This window comes from Dipteris shenzhenensis, chromosome 27 (assembly GCF_047967505.1).
Source record: "Dipteris shenzhenensis isolate YYH24624 ecotype China chromosome 27, Dip_SZ_1.0, whole genome shotgun sequence".
Lineage (NCBI taxonomy): Eukaryota > Viridiplantae > Streptophyta > Polypodiopsida > Gleicheniales > Dipteridaceae > Dipteris > Dipteris shenzhenensis.
In genome coordinates, this window is record NC_141622.1 from 8717195 (window position 1) to 8732490 (window position 15296).

Sequence of the window (15296 nt, forward strand, 5' to 3'; positions counted from 1 at the left end):
GGCATCACATATTAGTTTATCAACTAACATGGTGCTCTAACCAAGTAGTTTAAGCTTAAAATAAGTAATCTACAACTCTATCTATGGCATCAACTTGAGTCTTGATCTCGATGTGTAACATCAAACTGAAGATTCAACTTTATATGTTACATCAATTTGAAGCTTTAATAAGATGTTCATCATTTGATCGACGCTTAACATAATGTCCAACAACAAATTGAAACATCAACTTGATTTTTTACATCAAGGTGAAGCTTGAATGCAATGTTTACATCAAGCTAAGGCTTCAAACCGATGTTTAACAACAATAAAGTTAAGAAATATCCTTGACAAAGTGATCTAAAACTCAATGTATGACATCAAAATAAAGCTCAAATTGGATGTGGAACATTGGATTGAAGCGTAAATTCAATGTTCAACATAAAAATGAAGATTCAAATTGATGTAAAACATCAAGCTGAAGCTTCATTTTGATATTTTACATCAAATGGAAGCTCAAACTTTATATTAACAAATTGAAGGCTCAACTTGATGCTTTACATCAAGTTAAAGCTTCAATTTGATGTTTTACATCAAGTTGAAGCTTTAACATTGAATTAAAGCTTCAAGTTAAAGCTTCAACTTTGATGTAAAACATCAAATTTGATGTTTGACTTCAAGTTTAAGCTTTAACTTGATGTTCCTTATTAATAAAATTGATATCCAACAAACTTGTTTGCCAAAAAAAAGGAAATTTATTTCAATTATGCATCGAGTGTAACTTTCAAATATTGTATGTAAACAAGATTACATTTTGTGAAAGCATGAAAGGGACTGTTTTTTTTATTTGCATAGGAAAGAAGTTATATTATATTATTTACATCCAAAAGGGACTGCTTAAGATTACTGGTAGCCATGCTTGTCTTCTCAAAGAATAAATTTATCATATTTTGAACTGGCATCTTCTTCTACAACTTAGCACTCGGGAGATTAAGGGAGGAGGAAGGAGGCGGAGAGGTTGCTGAGCTGAGCAAGGCAAGATTTTGTACAAGCAAGGGCACTACTTTTACAACTCTGAACTTACTAGTTTGCACAAGGAAAAATGGAGCTCTCTCTTTCTACAACTTAATGTTGAGGATACTAGGGGAAGAGGAAGGAGGTCGAGAGGTGATGGATGTGACTTAAGAGGTACGGCGTGGCAACTCTGGTGGCATTAGAGATGCCACCAAAAGGTGGTGGCAAGTCACCCATCAGACGGCCAACTGAAGGCGGCCACCGATAATTGCAAGATGCGCACCACCCACCTCGACCAGTTTGGGCCAGTTGCAGCAAGGGGCCAAGGATGTCCACTCAAGATGGCAGCATAGAGGTTTGCAACATTCTAGGAAAAATGATTGCACTCCTGGATAAAATTTATAGCAAGAAAGCTAGTGACAACTCCAACAATTGCACTAAGATTTCACCAGTAAGGAAAGAGGATCGAGAGCTAAGAGGAAGTTAGTTTACAGAGCATGTAGGTTCATACTAGGAGGAAGAAGTCTTATGCGAGCAAGACGAGGCCAAAAGCATGCAATAAATAGAGTAGGAAGTGCTATTCAATCTTAAAAAATATAGAGTTAGAGGTAAAGCATTACTCTTGAAGTTTAAAATCAAAGAACATTCACACCATAGCCTCCTTCTAAGAAATCTATGATCCAATTTTCATTGGATTCAAACTTTAGGCACTTAGTTACTTAAGGTGTTCTTGTGAATGAACTAAAGGTAGAGCTTTTTCGAAGGCCTCTAAATTTCTATGAAGGATGAGATGTCACATTGAGTTCAAGCTTCAACTTGATGTCAGAGATCGAGTTGAAGCCTAAAGTTGATGTCAAACATCGAGTTAAATCTTCAACTCGATGTTGTACATCGAGTTAAAGCTTGAACTAGATGTGTGAGATTTAACTCGATGTTTGACATCAAGTTTAAGGTTCAACTCTATGTCAGACATCAGTTTTAAGCTTCAACTCCATGTCCAAGATCAAGTTTAAACTCGATGTTCGGCATCAATTTGAAACTAAGACTTGTTGTTGGACATCAAGTCGATGCCCAACATAAATTTCATACTTCAATATGATGTTCCACATCTGTTGCTTCATGTTTTACATTAGCTCCCAAGGTTTCACTATTATAACACTAAAAATTATGGAAATGTTAAATTAATATGATGGACATTTATAGAGTTAAAAAAGGAATCTTTTAGCAACCTTTTTAGCAATGAGGAAATGGGTACCTCGCCATGTTTTAGCATTGTAAGAATGCCTTAGTGCACTATACTGTAGTCAATCTCTCCACGTTCTTCTTGAGTAAATGATCTTCAAATGAGTCTTCTAGAAAAGGTAGAGCTAGAGAGAGTAAGGGCATAAGTACAGGCCATGTGCATGCTTAGAAAGATTGGAGTCTTGACTATCCAAGGTATGAAATGCTTTTACCTGAGTTCTTATAACTAGTAAATACATCAATACCCTACCTACCTTCCAAATCCCACCAACCAATCCCTTATCCCCATACACCACAAAAAACCAAAAATCAAAAACCGAAAACCCATACACCCTACCTTAGAAATAATATTAAATATTAAATAAATTTTGCACCAGAGGCATCGTGGGACGCCCGTAACACCCATTATTGTTAAGACGTGTTTCGGATCTTACTATGAAATACATACATGGATACATACATCGCAAACACTTTTGTGCGTGCGTGTGTGAATGTGTGTGTGCATTTTGTCTTCCTCCCCAGTTTGATACAGCATACAGGATTGCCTGCATTTTGTGGTCATAACACACGGCAAGTGAGCTCTTTTTCATCAACACTTCAAGAAGGATTGAGGTACAAGAAGGAATGAGAGGATAGAGACGTAGGAGAACTAGAAAGGGGGGTTGGGAGAGAAATACATATATACATACAGTTATTTGGGTACATTGCATTCAGGAGATTTGAGGGTAGCACCCGTTATTCAGCATCACACATTCCTTGGAATTACATGGACAACATATTTAAACACCACAAATTCCCTCAGGTGATTATCAGCTATAGGGATGCAGAGTTTCTGCATCTTTTACGGCTAGACTATTTAGGACTGGCTCCAAGTACAGCATATACCACCCTGAGACATGCGGTCAGTCTGAGAGGGTTAACAAATGGGTGGAGGAGTGTCTGAGGTACTGCTCAGAATCTTGGGATAAATAGCTCGGACTTGAGAAGTTTTGTTACAATAGCACCAAGCATTTATCAATGGGGTTGAGCCCCCCGGGCGTGTGTGGCCATGTATGAATACAAAACTGGCATGTACATATGCAAAGCTGGGATGCCTTCTTCTGTGTCAGATATAGCTGTGAAAAATCAGCCAGCTTCTGGTTCGTTTGCAATTGGCCAAGATTACATGCAAGATGCCAACATAGGAGGTCCCTGAGTTTAAAGAAAGGGAATTTGTGCATATTTTTGTAGTACGAAAATAGAAATGGCTCCTTGAAGGGTAACACAACACCTAGCTTGCGCATAGATATTCTGGCCCCTTCAAGATTATCTGCAGAGTTGGGGAAGTATCCTAGCAGTTGGAGCTACCACCCACTTCAAAAATCCATGAAATGTTTCGAGTTTCAATACTGAATTGTGGGTCTCAGCATGCAGGTCTTTTCACAGCTGCCTACTATGGTATTCTAACGTGGATCATGGGCTTCAAAGCTCAGGTCTTTTGAAAGTATCTCATCAAATGGAAGGACCCACGAGAAGATGAGAAATTGTGCAACCAGAGAGCATCATGCAAGAGATGGGAAGCAATTGGGACATCCATGGTATAAATTGAGGGCAAAGTTCTTTGGAAATTTATGGCTTAAACGAGGAGGGAGTATAAGCTAAGTAAGTAAACTTAGCATTAGAGGTGAATTTAGTAAGAGGGGTATAAAAAGGAGGATGTGGGGGAAGAGCCTCAAAGCACATTCCACACCTTCAAGATAGTGCAGTGGTAGGATGCATTTGGAGTTGATCCTTACCCACGGCCAAGTGAGGGATTAAATTCATACTATAGGGAAGCCACATCCAAGATGTCACCATGGTGTCTTTCTGCTTAGCTCATGATGGTGGGTACCGAGCAGCTCCTACTATAGAAGAGTGAATTTTACCTTTAGCCCCACTCAGTGTTCGTACTCCCATGATACCATAGCTTTACTCTCAAAGACATGGCAACAAAGCATTGGATCCTAAGATTCCCAAAGTTTTAGGTGCACTCTCCAGAACAAGTATTGAGCCCACTACTACCATGGCCCATGGAGGATGAAGTGCTCAAAAATATGATGGGATACAAACCCTCCCATGTATGCCAAAATGTACACACACTCACATTAAACACATGTGTGCATGTGCATGAGAAAGAGAGAGAGAGAGAGAGAGAGAGAGAGAGAGAGAGAATCAAACGAAAATATATTATTTGTCCCTGGGACCTAAAGAGTACAAGAAAAATAAAAGTCTCCTTCCTCGTGGAGAGGCAGCTCTCCATGAAAATATATTATTTGTCCCTGGGACCTAAAGAGTACAAGAAAATTAAGTCTCCTTCCTCATGGAGAGGCAGCTCTCTCTCTCTCTCCATTCACACAGACAGACCGACAGACACACAAAAATAGACAGATAGATGTGTGTGTGCACGCAGGTGTGTCTATGTTCACATATACGTACATAATACAACCTTATCCTGGCCAAAGGGGCTCAAATGGCAGCACCCTTCACGTCAACTACCATCAGAATTCCATTCATCTCAGCACAGATGGAATGTCGAGGGAGAACAATGCAACACCTTCAAGATGGGGTTGTGGTAGGACACTTGTTGGGTTGGCCCTACCAGGAGGGAGGTAAAGGATATTAAATACAGGCGAGCCTCATGCTAGAGGGAAGCCATATCTAACATTTCACCATCCATGGCGAAGGCATCTTCCCGCCTCTAGCTCACAACCATGGAGACCAACCAGATCCTGAGCACCAGACTTGGTTAGCATGTTCATATTTTAGCCAAGTGTAACCTTAAAAGAAGCTCAGGCCTATAACCTGTATGGATAACAAACATCATTAGTCTGAAAATGACAGCACTATGCTTTTTCATTATACAATGATGTCATTTTGTTGTAAAGCAGGAGAAGGGGGCAGCCAATTGGTGTTGTACATGAAACAACTGAGCCAGGCTCACCCCCACTAGCTTTAGACGTAGATTTTACATTTATAGATGGCCGAACTGGTTTTAACCAAACACAATATCAGCATACATATGCCTTGAAAATTTGAACTTCATCAAGTTGCCACATAGGAAGGAAATCATGAAGATACAGATCAACTAAATGACTGGGTGGCTCTTAACTGGTCCTTTTTCTTTTGACAAACGATTTGGCACTACTCCAGGAATCTCTATATCATTGCTGTTGCCCAGATCCATTTCTCTAACACTCTGAAAACTCCACCATAAAAAAAGTTATAGTTGTCTTTACACTTCTTTGGGCCAAGCACTGAGAAATAATATGAGGGATAGAGTGAAAATAGTATCAGCTGTTACCTGGCTTGTGCCAGAACGTTCTGCCTGGAGATGATGAGGTCTAAAGTTAAGATCAATCATTTGAGAATTAAATTGATCAAATAGAGAAGGTGGATCTGTATCACCAACTGCAACTGCAAATGCAGAAGTGTTGCTGTTTCGATTTGTTTCCTGCATTTTTTCGCATGCATCGTTGTCTTGGTATTCATGCTGTTGCTTGTGGGGGTCATCCACCTCAGATTGTTTATGTTCTATCGTAGGCTGCTTCCCAATCTCCACCTCCACCTTACTTACAGGAAGCTGCAAACAGGATAAATATATGACATTATTTGTTCTGAGTAAAAGCCGGTGTGTGCGCTTTAATCTTTGCCATTCAATCTTGCACCAACTTGTGGATGGAAGTACCTCAACTCTCTGCCCCAGCACAAGGTACCTTTCGTGGGTCTTCTTGCCACCAACATGGACATCCATGTCACACTGTAAGCAAAGGGATGTCCCATCAATCCCACAATAGAAAAATGCTGCCAAGAATTCCGACCAAAACTTGTGAGTGACGTAGTCAGATACATAGACAACAATAGTGTTGAAAAAATAATCCCACAAAAGAAAAATGCTGCCAAGAATTCCCACCAGAACTTGTGAGTGACGTGGTCAGATACATAGACAACAATAGTGTTGACAAAATAATCCACAACGTAATGTGTTGCTCACCATTTTGAAGGGGTCCTAATTACGTGTACACAGAAGGGAACACCAAAAAATTCAAATTACCAGGAGCATTCTCACATATGTCACACCGAGGCACCGCACGGGCCTCTGCAAGTGTCAGCCGTACATGCCTGCTAGCCAATTTGTTGCAGCCATGAACCTTCACATTGAATCAACTGTTACTGCAAAACTTGGGCCTCCTAGAATGTTGTGAATGCATATGACAGGTCCTATGACAGCCCGCAAGAAGTATCTTTTCACCACGCATCGCTAATATATAGCCTAAGCATTAAATCTTGGAATCTTCAGCGCTCAGTTCAGTCTTACGTAATGCAGTCCGAGAGTTTGGAGTAAAGGAGGCTCCTCTACACTACCGAGGGAGCTTTGGACTTTAAAGCATCATTTCACCCCTTCACCTCTGAATAAAGTTCATTGCCACCACTATTAACAAAAAAGCTGTGCAAAGCCTTACGTTTCTAACTCTAAAAATCAGGGAAGCATTTCTCCTTCCTCATAACCTTTCCGGGAAGATTGACCTTAGGCTTTTCTGCTAAGTGAAAGGAATGAGCAAGTCAGGATCAGAGATCCATCTTTTCCACGTCCGCTCCAGACGCTACCTTTGCAGATGTAACCGACATGTTTTGCCAGTATATTCACTTCTGGCATGCCTCTATCATGTATTTATCATTACGCTGCTGCTCAACGAACTACAGAAATCGACAAAGGCGTTACCTTGTCATCACACTTGAGGCAGAGGGCAGCCTCATCTGCAGCACAGAAAAGCAGCGCAGGGGCAGCCTCGCATACATCGCATAATGTTCGCATTGGATTACCGCCTTCCGTTCTCGAATGGCACCAGTCTTCTCCGGTGCACGATAGCCGACCAACCAAGTTCACCACAATTTCTTCTTTCTCTGCATCTCACCTGCTCTCGCGTCTCTTGTCTTGGCGAGATAGCTTAAAGCTCAAAAAAGAATATAATTTGAGTACCCATGAATTTCAATGCAGGAAATTTCTGGATTTCAGTGCGTGAGGTAGTTTATTCACACGGTCTCCGATGACATACAAGCCGTGAGGTAAGAACGTCGCTAAAATTTGCAGTCCAGTCAAGGTGGAAAACTCATCAACTCTGAATGCATGAACAAGGTTCGTGTACACGTCGCAGAGCGAAAAGCAATTGACAAAATTAAGCGGTGCACGTCGAGGGAGGGAATTCCAAATTGTTGCAAAAGCTTCGTTATGAGATCCTACAACCCCACGCCAGTTCGAATGCATCAGTGCTGATCGTCGGATAACAGAGGGACTGTCTTGGGATCCCCGCTCTGCGTTCCTCCTTTCCTAAATCGTAAGGAAAGCAGATGTAGATGGTTGGAGATGCTTGATGCTGGAGCACAACTGGAATTTGGGAGACGAACGCTGCAGATGAGACGATTTGAGCTCGGGAAGTGATTTTGGATCGAATCACAGCGATGGGAACCCGGGAAAACACGTTTTGCCACCGAATTGGAGCCGGGAAAAGCTCAGAAATGGATCAGAGTTGAGGAAGACGAAGGATTGCAGGCCTAAAATCGCATCCTGAAAGCTCAGTGTTGCCCTCTCCAGACACTTCCGCGTGACGTCTTTAAACTTGCGGTTCACATCGCGCCCCGTCAGCACGCCCACGCGGGCTCCCCGCCACCTGGCTGCCTCCCCACCGCACATAGCTGCCAGCTCCCATTGGCTTTGCCACGTCAGTCGTCCACCGTGGCATCCCTTCCAGCTCCACCGCAAGTAGTGGACAACGCTGACCTCATTCTTTCCACGCTGGCACCCCCACCAGCTGGCCCCCTCGCCACCGCACGTAGCGGAAAACGTTGATTTTGTGGGCCCGCCCGTCATGCCTCGCCATGTGTAGCTAAAGTAGCGGCTGCCAAGTGCCCTCACGTGTGCCACGCCTCACTAGAGACACATGGCACCACCAGACTTGTCTAACACGTGCTCTTGGGTCTGCCGATCAATACTATTTGAATTTTGTCTATCTGTCTATCTATAATATACTATATAATATAATAAAATATAACGTATATAGTATAATAGCCTAATACATTCCCAAGGAAAAACTTACAAAAGACACCACCAACATACTATAATTTTTAATTACACAACCTTGACATGACCTTTAAATAAATGATGCACAACATTTAGGTATATAAGGTTTGCCAATTCCGTCATTATGGAACAAAAATTAAATATAGCAATACATAATAATTTTCCAATGAGTTTTATGAAAAGGTGTTCATAGAATACTCTCTCACTGTTTTTCCTCCAAAGCAAGTACTTTGATAAGATGACAAACGCATCTTTTCATATATGTTATTTTAATTGTGAAACATCTGATATATCCTAATTTTATGACATTAGCATGAAGATTTTTAGAATTTCAACATATAAATGAGAGATTAAAAATTAGCTAATAAATGCATGTGTACATGTCCATGAAACCAAAAAGAAGTAGCATTCTTACATACAAAAATGTGGTTGATGGGGTTAACCATTAACAATGCATACTCCATCAAACATTTGCCATTATCTTTGACAACTCATGTATTGGAAGACTAGTCCTATGAATATAGGGATTCTCTTTCATACTAGCTTGAAGTTTAATACATAATATATATGCTTGCAAGGCATGTACGTTTCCCTTCGTGCCACTCTAATGCTAAAGTGCTCACAAGAGCACGATGGAAAGCGTCTTATCACCACAATATGACTCTTATCCCTCATACTCGAGCTTCCTGTTTTTATTGTGTAGGTAACACCTTTCCTATTATTAAATTTCTCCACTTTTCTAATCACAACTTCCATTTGCTCTACTGCTGCAATTCATGTCCGGTGTTTCTTACTCAATTTTGTTGCACAAGCTCCTACTTTTGTTAGGGAATGCACTTCCATTGTACTCAATCTAGTGCCCCTCGCAACATCCCATATACTTGGAGGTGTTTCTAAAATTCTAATAATTGTCTTCATAGGCCTCCAATAATGGCACACGTCACTAGCACAAAACTAAAATTATGCTTCTTTTACACCCACAGGTGTGTTCCTCCTCCCATTAAAACAAGGATATGCACAACCCTTAGACTTGTCCATACCAGAACTTGAAATTAATATGTTGCATTTATTTCCTGTTTCTTATAGAAACCCATTGCACCAAACCTTTCTCTTTACCTTGTTCTTCGTATTGTCCATTGAATAGCATTTACATCAACCTCCTATACAAAAATCTCTTTTACTAGCATAGCTTCTTCTTTTTCCCCACTTTTTACAGCTTTGCATGTGATATAAACATACTCTAGGAGATGGCTATCAGTGTCACCAACCAATGTACTAGCGGATGCTTCTCTTTTTTTGTGGATTGTTTTGACCTCTCCCATGAAGAAAATTTCTTTTCATTTTTCCACCTATTTCTTTTGCCACCATATAGTTTCCCGTGCCATGGCTTTTGGGTTCAAGATCTCCTTATGCTCTTTAGAAACCCGTCCTCTAAGATCTTTTAATCGAGTACCTTCACCCATTTATTGCCCTGACAAAAATGAGTTAAACCTTGATGATTGTAGTAGAGCAGCTGCCATGCCTGTGACACAAGATGCATACAATCCTATTTTCTTTTTTTGGTTCCCAACAGCTAGCCAACTCCCATGAATCAATTCAACAAGATTTGTAGTGGGTATCTGATATCTATCTTTCACTCCCTACACATCACAAAGTTAAGAATTTTAGATCTCTTTTCTTGTCACATTACATGTCGCACAAAAGATGCAAATATGCTTTGATTTTAACAATTACCTTCACCATAATTCTTGCATTCCATCAAGCGAGGTAGGTCTATAGCCTTGGAATCTCATCCTCTATCTAGAGTGAAAATTTTAGGCGAGCAAGAACAGTTTTGGCAAGCGAACCTATGCTAGAGGTTGCAGTTTTAGGCGAGCAGTTGCAGTTTTTAAAGTAATTTTCATAGGTTAGGTGAGTGATGGCACCTTTACTCAATTATGCACTATTTTTTTCCCTTGATCATAGTATTGGTATGATGCGACCTAAAAACCCCAGGACTCCAAAAATTGCTTCCATTGCAAGGGGGGTTTAGGGTTATATATAAGGTTGTATATATATATGCTTATATATATATATATATATATATATATATATATATCTATCTATATATATATATATATATATATAGAGAGAGAGAGAGAGAGAGGATAATATTGAGAGATAGATAGGGGTGGATGCATGATAAGGTGGTACAAAAAGTGGTGTTCGGGACATTGCTATGTTGGTGCTTTTAATAGTACTCTACAGTGTATAATGTATGAAAATTTAAAAGTGTAGCCCATAACTGAATTCAATTGCACATCTTCTTGTAACAACCTCCACATCATGTCTCTACCCCCCACAACCTCCTCTCTATCTCTGTCTCTATCTCTCTCGTTCTCCCTCCTTGCATCCGAGCTCTGTTTGTTTGTCTTTCACCTACGCAAGAGGAAGGTTTTTTGAGCTCTCTCTCTCTCTCTTTCTCTCTCTCTCTCTGTGAATCAATTTTGGTGAGTTTGTTGCTGGTCTCTGATATCAATTCAAACAGTTCTAAGAAATTCCTTCCACAATGTTGGTCTATTCACATTCATGGAAAACGCACTATTGTTTGTGCTGATTCTACAACTCTGGTAATGTTCTTTGCTCGGCTAGCTGTCTGAAGACAAGAAACATGGTTGTGGGTTTAGCTCTTGCCAGGTGTCTCTTGATTGATGCTCTTAAGCAACTGTAGCCTGCACACACACACACTCTCTCTCATGCTCTTCGGTTGTTTTATTTCTTTGTAAACACATTGTTATATGATCTGTTCAGTGATCCTCTTGCTCAGGGGGATGAGCATTTTTTGAGCAAAATCTTCCGAGCATCCGAGCGAAGGAAAAAAAAAACTTCCAACTATGTAAAAATATGGCAAAAGTAGATCGAAACAAAACATAGTTTCACTTAGAAATATGCAAAGTATTATAGCAATGCCTATTTTATACACAAATGTTTACATGAATCTTTGAGTACCATAACGGGATGGATTTTCAAGAAACCCACATGTAGAGTAGACTTCTCTATGAAAATTCCCTTATGATCCTTCTTATAACTTTTACGGGGTGACATTGAAAACCCTCTCTCAACCTAGCCTATGAAAGGGTTTATCCAAAGAAACCTCATTGAAGTAAGCCATCAAGGTACCATGGACAACACTTTTAAAAGTGGCATAACTTTCACACCCAATGTCCAAATATAGTCATTCAACCACTCAAATTGATTGGAAAAACCCATTTGAGCACATCTTGCATATATAGTATTAAATATTATATATATTTTATGAGAGTGATATATAAGTCCAAGTTAATACTTGTTTATAGTAATTTAAACTGCTTTAGAAACATATCCATAAATATCTTGTTATCTATGCTATTAAAATAATAAAAAGATCTTGTCATATTTATATAGATGTGTTTAATGAGTAATTATATATGTATAATATTATTACATTGAGAGTGATTATGAGGGATGTTTCTTAGAGGAATTATTTTTCAACACTTTTTTAAGGTAATACCAGCGATACAAAGGATGTCTATGAAGAAGAAAATTTATGTTATGTAAAATTGAATGAGTGACAATTCTCTATGTTTTTATGATAAAGGGATCTAGTTCTAGAGAAAACATAAGTGTAAAATCCATGTTTTCTAAAGAAATACAATTTTTTAAATCTCTTGAAAACATGCTCGGATAAACCTGCTCATAGGTTTTTGCTCGTAAAATTGACGCATCCCTTGCTCAGTTGTTGTTGTGTTGCACTCTTCAGACATACTTTGTTTGACATGGAGGGCACATAGATGATTTCAAGAAGCCACAATGATTTGTGCAGATGCTCCATCCCTGCATCCTCTGTGGGGGTTCAAGGTCACTATGCCTTTACCCTGGTTATGTACAAAAAGCTCAGCAGCTCTGTGGGAGGAAGGAGAAGCTCTGTGGGAAGCTTTGTGGGTGACTTTACTTGCATTCGAGTGTGCAGAGACCTTGGAGGAACCTTTGGAAAAGTCACTTTGGTTTTGCAAATTTGTCAGTTTCGGTGGACTCAGGAGGTCCTAAAACTTCTATGTTGCTCTTCATTCGCACTCCGGTGGAGTTTACAAACAGTTCTATTTCCAAAAACGTTTTCAGTCCATGTGTTGGACCCAGTGATTGAGACCACGGTTTTCAAAACCATCTCTCCCATTGCGTTTTGGACGCCCAAAAACCCCTACCTGTCAATTCTTGCGCAATTCGGTGGAGTATTTTCAGAGTTATAGATCTCTGTGTATTGGATTTCGTCTCTATTATGCATTTTTCATTCTAAGGTTTTGAAACCTTAGATTTATGCCACATGGCAGTGGATAAGTGTTGACTCCCATTTCTCACTCATCGGTTGGGATTTCGGAGTTCCGACAGAAGAGAGATATTTGCAGATTTTCTTGCTGATTCCGATTATGCAATGGCACCCATATTTTGAGGCATCTCAAGTTCTATTTTCAGTAGCGGTCATCGCCTTGGGACCATGATTTCTTGAGCATACCTTAGGTAGATCACTCTGGTTGTAGTTTGAGCCATGCACGTTCATTCGTGGTGTGCATTGGGTTGCAGTGGATGATTTATAGGCCATTTGGATGCGTTGCGATCCTTATTGGATGCGTTGATAGGCCCAGATTGCCTTGTGGGATGCTATTTTTTATGGACGCTTTGCACATGGATGCTATTTTATGCTAAGGGACAACTTTGACACATAGTGTTATGCTCTCTTGGATGAGATATTATTGATGCATATGCCCATGGATGGTGTTTATGCTTGAGCCATTTGGCTCTTATTGGAATTTTGGATTGCCATTGCAGTTGGCATTTTTCTTTTGGGCCAGATTTGCTCATATGGATGCATAGTACATGCACATGAGTCAACTGTATCTTTTGATGCTTTGAGCTTTGAGTTTTGGTGATATTTCACTATATTGTGGCATACACATTTTCTTGCAGGCACTAGCATTTGAGATTTTGCTTTATTTGCGTCATAGTATCCTCTTCCATGTCTGAAAAGGAGTTTTTCAACATTAAAAAGTTTGATGGGACAAACTTTTCTTTGTGGAAAGAACAGATAAGGGATGTGCTTATTCAAAAGAAGTAGATTAAACCCTCGGTAGGGATTGAAGCTAAGCCTGCAAATATGTCTGAGGATGATTGGAATGAGTTGGATGCATTAGCAAAGTTTACTATTAGACTTCATCTTGCAGAGTCAGTTTATTTCATAGTAGTAAATGAGCAGACTACGGAAGATTTGTGGAAGAAACTGTGTGCTACTTATGAGAAGGAAACTGCCTCTAATAAAGTTTACCTCATGAAGAGGTTGTTTGAGCTGTAGATGAAGGAAGGGGTCTCCATTGCTTCTCACTTGAATGAATTCAATATTATTTTCAGCCAGCTTCAGGCTCAGAAGATGAATTTTGATGCGGAGGCTAAGGCAATATTTCTGTTATGTTTATTGCCATCCTCATGGGATACCTTCCGTACAGCTGTCAGTAACTCTGCACCTAGTGGAGTACTGAAATTTGATGATGTTGTGGGTAGCTTGTTGGCCGAGGAGATTAGACAGAAGACTATGGACGGCAACAAGCAGGATGCAGCCTTAAATGTGCAAAGGGGCAGATCACAGTTCAGGGGGAAGTCCCAAGAAAGAGGGAAGTCTCATAGCAAATCTAGGGCACAGAATATTGAGTGTTACCACTGTGGCAAGAAGGGCCATATGAAAAAGGATTGCTACAAGCTGAAAAGAGAGCAAAAGGATAAGAAAAAGAATGCAAATTGGGGTGCAAATCAGAAGGAAGAGAGTCCAAGAGAGGACAAAGGAAAAGTGAAGATCGAGGAGATCAATGCAGTCACACATGATAGTGACAATGACATTCTCTTCATATCTACTTTATCTGCAGAGTTGCTTACCACTTAAGATGATGCATATTCCCAGGATTGGATTTTGGATTCCAGTGCTTCATTCCATGTTACTCCCCATAGGCAATGGTTCTCCACTTATGATAGTGGAAAGACAAGTTGTGTGGATCTTGGAAATGACTATGCATGTGACATAGTGGGAGTAGGTGACAAAGTTTTCTTTTGCAAATGGGTCTGCATTTGTTTTGAAAAATGTGAGACATGTGCCTAAGCTGACCAAGATGCTCATTTCAATGGGTCAGCTAGATGATGCTGGTTTTCAGACCAACTTTGGTTTTGGAAGTTGGAAAATTCAGAAGGGCTCTATGCTTTTGGCCAGGGGTGCCAAGTGTGGGACTTTGTATCCCTTACATGTATCAGGGGTGTTTGATCATGTTGTTGCAATAACCGAGCAGCCAAGTACTTCTTTATGGCATTGCAGGTTGGGGCACATGAGCCAGAATGGAATGAAACTCTTATGCCATTTGGGTTATGTACCGCATTTGAGTCTCTCTGATTTTAAATTTTGTGAGCACTCTCTATGGGAAGCAGACTAAATCAGCCCATAAAAGAAGGGAAAAGAAAGAGTTTGAAAAGCTTGATTTGGTGCATTCAGACGTATGTGGTCCCATGCCTACACGGTCATTAGGCGGGGCTGAATACTATGTGACATTCATTAATGATGCAACTAGGAAAGTGTGGGCTTATGCTATAGCTGGGAAGAGTGATGTGTTCCAGGTATTTCAAAAATGGCTAGCCTTGGTTGAGGATCAGTCAGGTAGAATGCTTAAATGCCTATGGACTGACAATGGTGGAGAGTATCTCTCTCATGACTTTTAGCATTTCTGTGATACACATGGGATTAAGAGGGAGCTCACATCCCCTCGTACTCCAGAGCAAAATCCAGTTGCAGAAAAGATGAATCATACCATTCAAGAAAGGTTGCAGTGCATGCTTTCCAATGCAAGTCTTTCTGGTGGTTTTTGGGATGAGGCAATGAAGACTGCAATGCATGTGATCAATAGATCACCTAGTAAGAGTT

The 15296-nt window shown here is 40.2% G+C and overlaps 1 protein-coding gene across 1 annotated transcript; it reads right to left on the minus strand.

Moving 5' to 3' along the window:
• Positions 1 to 4534: 4534 nt before the first annotated feature.
• On the minus strand, positions 4535 to 7804 carry LOC147883826 (B-box zinc finger protein 19-like). The gene is made up of 5 exons (XM_087398994.1): positions 6974 to 7804; positions 6305 to 6401; positions 5939 to 6054; positions 5555 to 5833; positions 4535 to 5449 (listed from the first exon to the last, which is right to left on the minus strand). The coding sequence occupies exons 1-5, from the start codon at positions 7064 to 7066 to the stop codon at positions 5339 to 5341; spliced, it is 696 nt and encodes a 231-aa protein (XP_087255120.1). The 5' UTR covers positions 7067 to 7804; the 3' UTR covers positions 4535 to 5338.
• Between the last annotated feature and the right edge of the window lie 7492 nt (positions 7805 to 15296).